This window comes from Acomys russatus, chromosome 5 (genome assembly GCF_903995435.1).
Source record: "Acomys russatus chromosome 5, mAcoRus1.1, whole genome shotgun sequence".
In the NCBI taxonomy this organism is placed as follows: domain Eukaryota; kingdom Metazoa; phylum Chordata; class Mammalia; order Rodentia; family Muridae; genus Acomys; species Acomys russatus.
In genome coordinates, this window is record NC_067141.1 from 58,094,771 (window position 1) to 58,106,882 (window position 12,112).

At 44.0% G+C, this 12,112-nt stretch overlaps 1 protein-coding gene across 1 annotated transcript in view; it reads left to right on the forward strand.

Annotated features, from left to right (window-relative positions):
• The window catches only part of LOC127189536 (1-phosphatidylinositol 4,5-bisphosphate phosphodiesterase epsilon-1-like), a 201,474-nt gene that overhangs the window by 180,157 nt on the left and 9,205 nt on the right, over positions 1-12,112 (forward strand). The window contains exons 24-28 of the mRNA XM_051146421.1: positions 2,716-2,879; positions 5,092-5,353; positions 7,241-7,359; positions 8,180-8,308; positions 9,367-9,576. Coding sequence (XP_051002378.1) covers positions 2,716-2,879; positions 5,092-5,353; positions 7,241-7,359; positions 8,180-8,308; positions 9,367-9,576 — 884 coding nt within the window. The remainder of the gene's footprint in view (positions 1-2,715; positions 2,880-5,091; positions 5,354-7,240; positions 7,360-8,179; positions 8,309-9,366; positions 9,577-12,112) is intronic.

The following is a 12,112-nucleotide window of genomic DNA, read 5'->3' on the forward strand; positions in this document are numbered from 1 at the left end:
CGTGCATTGATGTAGATAGGCCAATCGGGATGCACTGGTTCGTGGACTTCCTTTCATTAGTTACAAACAGGATTTCTAAACTGTGGCTATAGCTGCAGATGACCACTAGGACTCCCCCAAGGAGACAGCAGTGGACTAAACTTGAGGCCCTCTCTGCTTTAAACTGAGCAGCTTCCCAAGATCTGTTTTACATATTGGAGTACCGAATGGGATCATATCTATAAAACGGTGCTTGAGAGTTTTTAGAAGCTAATATTGGCACATTTGATGGAGTCAGCCAGATCCCCTAGCATTCTGAGGCAGAAGCAGGCCAATCTCTGAGAGTCTGAGGCCAGCATAGTCTGTGTAGCAAGTCACAGTCCCCACCCCCCACCAAAGTATACACAGTGTGACCTAGTCTTTTTTTAAAACTGTCTTAAAGAGCTATTAGGTTAGGCACAGTGCTAAGAAGGTCTGACTACAAACCTGAAAGAAGTTGTGTATATATATGTGTGTGTGTGTGTGTGTGTGTGTGTGTGTGTGTGTGTGTGTGTGTGTGTGTATACACACAGAAAGAGACTGTTTTGATTGCAACCCATCATGAGGTCAGACAGGGATTTTTACACTGTGGTGTCATATCACTGCTCATAAAATTGTATTAGATTTTGGATTTTAAGAAATGCTAGCCAGCCAGGCATGGTGGTACATGCCTTTAATCCTAGCACTTAGGAGGCAAAGGCAGGTGAGTTTGAGGCCAGCCTGGTCTACAAAGTGAGTCTAGGACAGCCAAGACTACACAGAGAACCCCTGTCTCAAAAAGTCAAAAAGAAAGAAAGAAAGAAGGGAAGGAAGGAAGGAAGGAAGAAAGAAAGAAAGAAAGAAAGAAAGAAAGAAAGAAAGAAAGAAAGAAAGAAATGCTGGCCAGGCACAGTGGTGCACACCTGTAGTCCCAGCACTCAGGGAGGCAGAGACAGGTGGATCACTGTGAGTTCAAGGCCAGCCTGGTCTACAGAACATGTCCTGGACAGCCAGGGCTACACAGAGAAACCCTGTCTCAAAAACAAACAAACAAACAAACAAAAAAGATTATAAATATTGTTTCAAATTGGTGTAAATACTCATTTTACATTTAAATACCTCAAGTGAGCTTGTTTGTTCATTCAGCCATCCCAGCTACATCTGTTTCATGTCACAGAGTGGCCAGGGAAGGGACAGCACAGCCTCTATAAGCCAGTCACATCAGAAGTGGAAGGAACCTGACAAATGGATGCTATGCGCTAATTCAACAGAGGCAACCAAGGCCCAGGAATCTTGATGTGCCTAATGCATCTTCTCCAGGAATTCCTACACACACACGTGGCCAAACTCACATACACAGGAAACTTTTATACATAAGCAGGGGCCAAGTCTTTGTTGTTCAAAGGCACTTAGTACACTTTTTCTTGATGTTGGTTCATGTAGCAAAGTTCACTGGGCACATGGGAGGAATCTACAGGAGGGGACATTAGTCAGGTGTGTCTCATAAACCTTTTGCTCCTTTGGGCAGCGTTCATACAGACTGAGCCATCAGATGAGCACGTGAGTGTGGAAGAGGCCAGAAACTGCGCAGTCGTTCATCAAAAACTGTGCCAAATAAAATTTGGCGACAAAACACTCAAAGCCTTTGTGAGGGTTCCTAAAATTTATGATTGAGGAGCCTGTGAACATGATGTGAATCATATGTGATGACTTTTTTTTTCATATTTAACTATAACAAAAAAGCGGTAAAAATAATTATGGGCTGAAAGCAAGATTTGAAGGAAATGCTGTTTTTCTTTCTTGTACCGTTAAGATTTTATCTTACCTTTGAAATAGCAAGAGTTGGCCATAAAATGGTCTGCATGTTTGGTATTTGTGGATTTAAAAAAATGGAATGATTCTTTCCCCAAAATAATGATTTTGCTCCAAACTTCAGCATAAAATGAAGTATTCTACCCAAGGTTTCTGATAGATGTGGTGAAGTTTTACTTGCAAAAAAAAGTTCTTAAGGGGCCCACTCCAGCTTAGAGTTGGAATGTGGGGCATGTTCCTAGACTGTAAGGAAAGTGCCTTTGTTGTTGTTGGTGGTGGTGGTGGTGGCGGTGGTGGTGGTGGTGGTGGTGTGTTTGGTTGGTTGGTTTGGTTTGGTTTTTTGTTTTGTTTTCTTTCTGTTACCTGCTACGCCTCTGGATCTCTGTGCCTCCTAACATAACCTAGCACATAGCTCTCATTCATCAGTCTGTGGAGTGTGTCTCAGACAAGGTTTCTATTGCTGTGCTGAAATATAATGGCCAAGAGCAGATAGCAGAGGAAAGGGCTCATGTCAGCTTACAGCTCTCAGGTCACACTCCTTCACCGAGGGAAGTCAGGACAGGAGCTCAAGTCAAGAGCTGAAGCAGAGGCCACAGGGGAATATTGCTTACTGCTTTGCTTTCCAAGGCCTGCTCAAGTCAGCTTTCTTATACAACTCAGGACCACCATGCCCAGAAGTGGCATGATCCGCACTGGACTGGGCCTCCTACATCAATAATTATCAAGAAGATGACCTCCAGAGTTGCCTACAGGCAATCTGATGGAGACATTTTCTCAACTGGGGTTCCTCTTCCCAAACAACCCTAGCTTGTGTCAAGTTGACAAAAACAGCCAGCACAAAGTGCATGGCTCATTGTTTTCTCCTTCATGAAGCAACGTGTAACTGTGGCTTTGTTTGTTCCGCAGATCTTCCTTTACAATTAAATGCGGCAATGTTCGAGGCGAATGGAGGCTGTGGCTATGTTTTGAAGCCCCCTGTCCTGTGGGATAAAAGCTGTCCCATGTACCAGAAGTTTTCCCCACTGGAAAGAGACCTAGACAACCTGGATCCTGCTATCTATTCTTTAACTGTGAGTAATGCCCCTGTTGTTAGAGAGATGCCACCTTGAATGAACATGAGCCAAAATACTCAACCTCCGGGAGTGAATATAAGCCCATCTGGAATACAGGGCACTGCAAAGCTGTGCGTTTCAGATCATGCAGGTTTAATTCCTGCAGTCATTTCTCAATTCCCAGAAAGCAGTGGGCTGAGGTTACGCATGCTGTCACAGACTCCGTGTTTCTGAGCCAAGCAGGTGAAGTTATGAGGTGCCTGTTTTATCTCACATGCTCATAGTGGTCATTTTGTCTCCTGGGGGTACTCAGAATCATAACAGTGTCCCCGTAAAGGTTGACCTCCCTCCCAGGTCAGACAGACCAGTATCAGTGTAATACACACAGTGAGGTACACTTCCTGCTTCTAGTCTAACCTTGTGCCTCTTATTACATAAATCATCACCGAGTTGTTGGCCAAACTCTACAGGTTGTTGCCTTAAAATAGAGAACTACAGGTCACTAGTCACCTCTACTTCTTCATTCATTTGCTCCCTCTTAGCTAACAGAGGAAAAAAAAATCAGGGCAGAAGATAGGAGAGGGCGATGAACCAGGGTCAGTTCTGTTTTTCAATTTTAAATCTCATTTTTCTCTTTCCAAAGGGAGAGCCCTCATGACACTCCAAATCCCTGGGATAATTCTGTTCACACATTCTTCCACCACCCAAATTGCTTTCTCTCTCACCCTAAGCTGGGAGAGCAGTTGCCTCTCTTGTATTGGACCATTTTAGTAAGGGTAGACTGTTGCTTTATCTGTTTACAGAAGGCTACTGTTAGGTCTCAGGAAACACCACAAACATGTGCATGCACGCTAGCGCACACACAGACAGACAGACACACACACACACACACACACACACACACACACACCCTGCCCCAACCAACAACAAGTTAACTTGGTGTCTATTAATTTATCAAAGTGGACTCTGTCTGCCAGCCCCTCTCAACATTGGCCAGTACCTGTTACAGAGTTGTCCTGGTTGTCATAGTCCACCCCCTACCAGAAACTCTCCAGCCCAGCACTAAACATCCCTTCCTCCAGCTTCTCTGATTCCTATATAACCCAGCCATTTTGGCTAGAAGGTCCTTTCACCCTTTATGCCTCTTGACCGCTGCTCTTGGTTCCAACACTATGGTCTCTTGGCTTCCGGCTCTGCCCTCTCCCCTGGTCCCTCTCCTCACATGGCCTGACTTGATCTGCCAACCATGTTCAGTGTAGACCCTTCCAGATGCCTCTCGCTGTGCTCTCCCTCATGTCTACAATAAACATTCTCCTCCACCATACCTAAGACTGCCATGTCTTCATTTCATCATTTTTTTTTCATCCAGCCATGACTTAATTTCTGTTAAGTGTCCCATGGCTTACTCCAAAACTACTCAAGACTTTGCAGTTGTAAAATATAATCCTGTGGCATTTAGAATAGACTATAAATAACAAACTCGTGTTTACATGGAATAGGGTCTTCTTTTCTCTTGATGTCTGTAAGAAAAGCAGTTTCATTTCAGTTTATTTTTTTTTTTATCATATTTCAAATTTTGACTGTTGGCTCTGTTTTTTAACAATTAAACTTTATTATACAACCCAACTAGCTTACACAAGAAGGAAAAAAAGTTAAAGGGACAAAAGAGTGAACCTGCCAGTATCCATTCCACGGGACGGGTCCTTAGGTGTCTCTCTGGCCCGTGGGCTGGTCCGGCCTGTTTGCTGCTCCACACACGCTCAAGCCTGGGCTGAACCTGTTCTTCTCTCCTCCCCACCTGTCTGAGTCACATGGAAAGGGCGGTCTCCTTCTCCCATTGAGGGTCAATTAGAAAAACAATAGCCCAGTTGGGGTTACCAGGTCTGCTTCCTAAATTCCAGGCCCAGGATGGCTCCACTCAGTCTGTCACAAGGTATTCATGGGGTGCCCCAAGGGTAAAGCCCGCCAAGACTGCTTCCACCTGTGACAAAGCTTAATCTTTCCCACATTTGACCATAGAGAGGTTTGGTTTAAGTGCATGCTATAAGCAAAATCAGGTTTACAAATGGTTCTAGCTATGTGATTGCCTGAGTACAATCACGTGTGTTTGCTTTTTTATTAATCATTCCCCTTATCCACTGCAGCATGTCTGTGGAGAGAAGCTAAGAGAACCAGCTTCTTTGCTTCTCTTTCATCTTCTGTGACTTTGATCCTTTGTCTTCCCCTTCAGATCATCTCTGGCCAAAATGTGTGCCCCAGTAACAGCACCGGAAGTCCATGCATTGAGGTTGACGTCTTGGGCATGCCCCTGGACAGCTGCCATTTCCGCACAAAGCCCATCCATCGAAACACTCTGAACCCCATGTGGAATGAACAGTTTCTCTTCCGGGTTCACTTTGAAGACCTTGTGTTTCTTCGTTTTGCAGTTGTGGAGAACAACAGTTCGGCGATAACAGCTCAAAGAATCATTCCGCTCAAAGCTTTAAAACGAGGTAGAACAAAATTCCCAAGTGGTATTTGCAGTGCCAAGGGCATTTTAAGGCAGAGGATGAAGTAAGGAAATAGAAACCAAAGGGCCGGGCGAGCGCTGGAGTGCAGTAGAAGCAAAGTGAGCCAGCCATAGCTGAACAGGAAGCCTAGCAGTGTTAGAAGGGTGGGTTTTAAATGAAAGGCAACGTCCGCCTTTAATCCCAGCACTCGGGAGGCAGAGGCCAGCGGACCGCTGTGAGTTCGAGGCCAGCCTGGTCTACAAAGTGAGTCCAGGACAACCAAGGCTACACAGAGAAACCCTGTCTCAAAAATACAAAACAAAACAAAAACAAATTTTTTTTAATTGAAGAAATAAATAAATGAAAGGCAAAAATGAAGAGCACCATTGGCTTGTGGGTCAGCTTTGGTGTGGTCCTCAGGAACTGCGGCTCCTTGTGTTGCCTCATAAATTTTGATGTGCATAAGATCCTCCTGGAGCTCTTGGTAATAAAGCATAGACTCTGATGCAGTAGGTCTGGGGTGCTGCCTAAGATTCTGCCTTTGAGGTGTGTCTCAGGGTGCAGAATGCTGGTTCTACCCTGAGTATCAAATTGCACATATGTACTCCCCCCACCACAGACACAGTGAAGCAGACATCCTCTGGGTACCACAGGCACATTCTACTTTCCCACCTTCTGTTCACTTCCTTTTCTTTTTTCTATGCAAGCAGCGCCAGCTGTGTGGTGTTTGGTAGAGTTTCCAGGACAATGCAGCACAACCAAATTTACTTTCTCATGGTCTTGAAGGCTAGAAATGCCAAAATCAAGATGCCAGAAGGCTTCATCTCTTCTACGACCTCTCTCCTTCATTTGCCTTCTTCAAAGATTAGTCGCATAATCTTAATTTGTGTGTATATGTTCGATGCCTCTGTTTTAATTTCCTCTTTTAAAAATGATTGTATTTATTTACTCCATGTGCATGTGTGCATAGGTACTTGTGACGGGCAGAGGACAGAGTTGATGCTCTCTCTCCATCACATGGCCCCCAAGCGTCTCGGGCTGTCAGGCTTGGCCAGAGACACCTTTACCTCCTGAGTCATCCCTTATTCCCCTTCTTATGGGACATTAATCTTATTGAGTTAGGACCCGCCCTCATGGCGTCGTTTCCACCTCAATAAATACTAAAGGAACTATCTCCACAGGCGCATCCTCAGGTGCTAGTGGGCTTGGCACTCAACACAGTAATAAGAGGGGTCCATAATTCAGGCCATTGCAGTTACCGGAAAGTGTGAGAAAGGACAGCGAAGCACAAAACAGTTCTCTCAAGAGCATCACTTCAGATGCACATCTGTGCCAGGCTTTACATCTCTGCCCATGCTTACGATGAGATACACAGTTAACAAACAGACTTCCTGGTAATCCTAATGTTTTACGACTTGCTGGTTTTCCGTTTCTACTGTGCACAGCGAGCAACTTCCTATATCAATAACTATACAGTTACATTACCACTTTTACTGGCTGCACAGTGTTGCATTTTATATTTGCATACAATCTCTTGCTATTAAAAATATTTTATGATGAAAGCTTTTCTAAAATGGCTATTGATTTTTAGTAAAGCCGACGGAGGGGCCTTGGTGTCAAAATCATCAGGTTTCCCTATTTCTTTGTTGTTGTTTGAGTTTGGTTATTATTTATTTGAGCTTAAGCTAGAAAGAGTACTGAACAGGTTAATTATTCATTAGCAGTCCAGTACCATCCCCTGGGGACAGCGCTCTTACAGTGAAATGTTCCCGCTGGCATGCCTGTTGCCATCTATTATTCATTTGGGAGCTATCTTGACCTCCATTGAGCTCTTTGCAGATCTCAGGCATGCATTGTTAACAGGCTTTTCTCAATTCTGCATCCTTCCAGGATATCGACACCTTCAGCTGCGGAACCTCCACAATGAAATCTTGGAAATCTCTAGCTTATTCATAAACAGCAGGAGGATGGAAGAAAATCCCTCTGGCAGTACCATGCCAGCCTCTTTGGTAACTCAGTTCTTATTTCAGTTAGCATATCTGTAGGGCTGCTACTTCAAAGGTAGACTCTCCTGTGGTACAACAGAGAGGCCAATGAGTCATTAATTAGGTAGCTATGGAAATAATAACAACAAAAATGGCTAACACTTTGGCACTTACATGTCCGTCCGCTAACTCACCGATCAAGATCCCACATCCGGTGATGCCTGAGAATCAGTGGACCAGGGCTTCCCCATCTAAACAAGAACTTATTCGTTTAAACAAGGATCACTGCTCCAATTTACTGGCTAATTCTATTATCCTTCCTCTATAAATTAAAAATATGTGTGACAGTGTGTCCAGTTTCCCTCTGTGTTCATAAACTGTCGAAACTAGGCACTTTCTCTGATTGCCTTCATCACTGCCCCACATGGTCTACTTTTTTTTTCCTCTGGCCCCTCTCTCCCTCGCCTCTGCCAATCTCCTCGTGTGCCCCTGCCCTTATTTTCTTGGTTCTCTCTTTTCCTTCCTCCATTTCCTTGCGTCTCTCTACAGAAACTTTGGCTTCACATTTGTATTGCTCGTGGAGCTTTTAAAAGTGAAAACTAGCATGCATTTCATGTTATACCAATCCTTGCCTGTACTAGAAGGAAGCACTGTAAGTTCAGGAAGTTGATTCTCTGGCGGCTGCGTTGCCTCGTGGCTGTTGAGGAAGATGTGCCGTCGTCTCTTCTACCACATCCGCGTTGCACTGAGTTATAAGTGGGTCGTAGAAATGTTGTGTTGAAAAGAGCCTAGAACTACTTTGTTATCTAGAATGTGGGAGAAACCATGTGATCTTCATTGGCAGATGTTTAACACTGAAGAGAGGACATGTTCTCAGACTCACAAAGTCACAGTGCATGGTGTCCCTGGTCCAGAGCCCTTTGCTGTCTTCACTATAAATGGAGGCACCAAGGCAAAGCAGCTTCTCCAACAGGCAAGTCCTTAGTTTGTGCTTTCCCTCCAAGTGAGAAATGTTAGCCATGGACACTTCATCCCCAGGGACCTGGGGAGATGAGCATTTGCTTAACACAATAGTAGCAGCTGGCTCCCCTCCCATCACAGCTACCTCTCATGGGAAGGGAACAAAGAAGATTTCTTCCCTATCATGGACACTTCATCAGAAATCTATATGATAGGAGGAAGGAGGAAGTAAACATCAGTAAGACTCTAGCCATGGCTAATATTCGGTGAGTGCTCATGATGTCTGGCCCAGAACATAATGCCTCCATCATAAACCAAAACTACTAGAGTGGTACTGTGTGCACTCCATTTTATAGATGAGAAAACCAGTTCTCTTTCCAACACTCCAAAGACAGAAAATATTTACAGCCTCATGCATGCTAGGCATGCATATCTGACATATATTCTCATCTCAAAAGAAAGAAGTCTTAAAAGACCCTCAGATCTATGTCTAACTGACTCCAGAGCTCTATCTTAAGCACTCCATTTGATTGTGCAGAGTCCAGGGCCAACAAAGAAAAAAACCCTTTAGTCACAGTGTCAGGAATCTACTGAGAGGAGCATTCCCAGAAGACAACTTAGCCCTGTGAGCCTTCCATGAGAAGATAGTCATTTCTACTGTGAGAAACAGAGATGGTGTTTGCAAACTGTACTGGGTCCTTTGCATCAGTCCTTTGTGGCAAGATTTCAAAGAAACCAGTGAAACCCTGTCTTGAGGGGGAAAAAAAGATTTCAAAGAACCAAGTTTGTGGAGTTTTAATTCAATAGGATCTCTCATTCCAGCAGTGGGAAAAATAGTTATGCTGTCTGGGGATTATGGATAAATTGTGTCATTGCCCAGAGTGAACATAAACAATCCTTTTTTGACATTTAAGAATTATTACAGCTCTAGAGAGAATTATGCAGCACTCCTAAGTAGCTTTCCCTTATAAACTGCACAACAAACATGTCAGAACATCATGAAAACAGACTAGTGTTCGGTTTGTGCCACTCTTCTGGATGTGCCTAATGCTGCCTTTGCTTTTCCTTTAGATTTTGGCGATTGACCAAGACACAAAACTTACTGCTGCAGACTATTTCTTGATGGAAGAGAAGTATTTTATATCTAAGGAAAAAAATGAGTGCAAGAAACAACCATTCCAGAGAGCTGTGGGTCCAGAAGAAGACATTGTGCAGATTTTAAACAGCTGGTTCCCAGAAGAAGGCTACGTAGGCAGGATTGTCTTAAAGCCCCAACAGGAAGTAAGTACATCCTGGGCAGAGCCTGCTTGGTGACTGCTCAGTATGTCGCTAGCCACTGAACACCTTCCTCAAATCCTGAATTACTCCTCACTGCAACATGGTTCAGAGTATTCTTCTCAAGTAAATGTGGAGAAATGGTTTTGTTTTCCTGCACATATTCAGATGGGTAACTAAAGAAACTCAGTCTAAAAACAACATCCTTTGTAAAACGAAGGAAGCAGGAACTGAAAGGATTCCTGTGCGCAGCCCCAGCTGTGGGTCCAATGCTGCATTTGTATGTAAGGGTCAGATTAGACTAGTAGCCCTGTGGAAATGGCCTAGGCTGCCCTCCTCTCTAGAGTCCTGGAACCTCAGACAGAACCAATTGCTGGCATCCAAGCATTATGATACCATGACAGTTGATTCTGACCACCAAGATAGTGAAGACTGATGGGCAGATAGTCTAATAGGGAAATGCTGGACAAAGGATGATTCATGACCATACTACTCCCCCCCCCCCACCCACACACAACATGATAGAACAGAACAGCAAGAAATGTCATTATTCCTCGCATACAATTTAAATTAATATTAATGTGTGGCATTTTCCACTTTTCAAAGCCTCAGATGAGGGAGCTGCCACACTCCCTAAGACAGGACCCATTGACTCTCTTCTTAGTGTCTGACTTTGGCTTAGCCAGAAATATCCAGTTTGTACAGTCTGTACAAAGATTACCAAATCCAAAAGGTGTCAAAATCTGAACCACATTGGGTCCCGAGCTTCTCAGATAAGGGATAATCAGCATCTAAAAGGCTCTGAGCTTCTGTATTAGTAAGACTATGTCTTTGAAAATATCCCACAGTTTCACACAAACTAAAGATGATCTCTCAGCCTTAGAATTACTCACCAGGCAAAGAAACGTTGACATCTTCCTCACTTTTTCTCTCAGGTGTGTGAAAGTAAAGAATAAGCTTGCAATGCTTTGTGGGAAAACATCAGGGGGGCTCTGATAGACTTTTGAAGCCATCTTTAATATCTCCCAGAATTTTTCCTGTTTATAAATGTCTCACTTCATTAATTAGCTACCTGTAAAAAGTAGCTCCTAAGTGACAGTGTTAGAAATTTTTGGAATCATTTAGAGTTAAACCGGTTCAGACACCACTATTTTCAATGTCCTCATGAGGTAACAGAAATCTGTGCATAAGGAAGCTAAGACTCAGAGGCATTAAAACAATGATGGGCTCAGAACAGAAAGAACAAATCTTGTGGCTTCGATCTGATGTCTTCCTGCCATCCTCTGCAGCCAAGGTGGGAATCCTGTCTTTAGCTACTGAGGAGTACTCACACCCTGCTCTGTACCGGATATGGGGGAGGGGGAAGTGGGGGAGAGGCAGCAGGGGGCATCAGCAGGAGGGGCTGGTGATGAGGTTCAAATGGGACTTTACATACAGAGACTGGGAGTTTATAACTGCTCACGGGTACAGGCAGTACAACCTTCCAGAATGAATGCTTAATAAAACCTGAGGAGAGAGAAACACCCTGCAAAAGGAGGAAAATAAATCTCAAGGGAATTCTCACAAGCTCTTCTGTAGCAGTTCTCCTCCATATCCCTTTGTGGAGAGGAGGCTTCCTTTTTTTCTTTTAGGGACTGAAATATATGTTGAAAGACAACCACTCATATTTGGTGATTTAAGTTTGCCTGGTGCATAGTGGCGCCTCATAAATATTCATTAGGGCCAGCACAGTGGTGCCTCATGGACTTTCATTAAGGCTAAAGGTTGCATGGAGCCCCACAAGGGTGCAGTGTTTGGATCTCCACTCCATTCCTATGCTGAATAACTGACTTCATTGGAATGCTAGAGGGCACTATAAAACTGATAGATTTCTAGGGTAAAGGTAGTAAGCCATTTGCCTGTGCAGCATATTAAACATCCCCCACTGGGCATGGTGGTGCATGCTCTTAATTCCAGGAGAGGTAGGTGTAGCTCTCTAAGTTCAAAGCCAACCTGGTCTACTTAGTGAGCTCCAGGACAGCTCTGGCTTTATAGAAAGATCCTGTCTCAAAACAAAACGTTTCCAGTTTCTTCTGGTAACCTCTCTTCTCTCCTCCCTGCCTGTTACACATTTCTAGTGTTCAAGTCAGTATCTCCTGACCACATTCACAGAGCCTAACTTCTGAAACTCTCACACCTGACGCGTAAAATCTAGAAACTGCTACGTGCTATCCTCTCCAAATGATCATGAGGCACACCTGCGCAATATATAGGAAAACGCTTAAAAAGTGTGTCACTGAGGGCCACTGTTATTCTCTGCTCATTATCTATGGCAGAAAAAAAAAAAAAACTCTAAAAGTAAATAAATTCTTGCTGAGCGTGATGGCGCACCTGTTTAATCCCAGCACAGGAGGCAGAGGCAGGGAGATCTCTGTGAGTTCGAGGCCAGCCTGATCTACAGAATGAGTTCCAGGACACCCAGGAATATGTAGAGCTGTGGGTCATGACCCATTTGGGAGTTGAATGACCCTTTCACAGGGGTTGCTTAAGATCATCAAAAAAA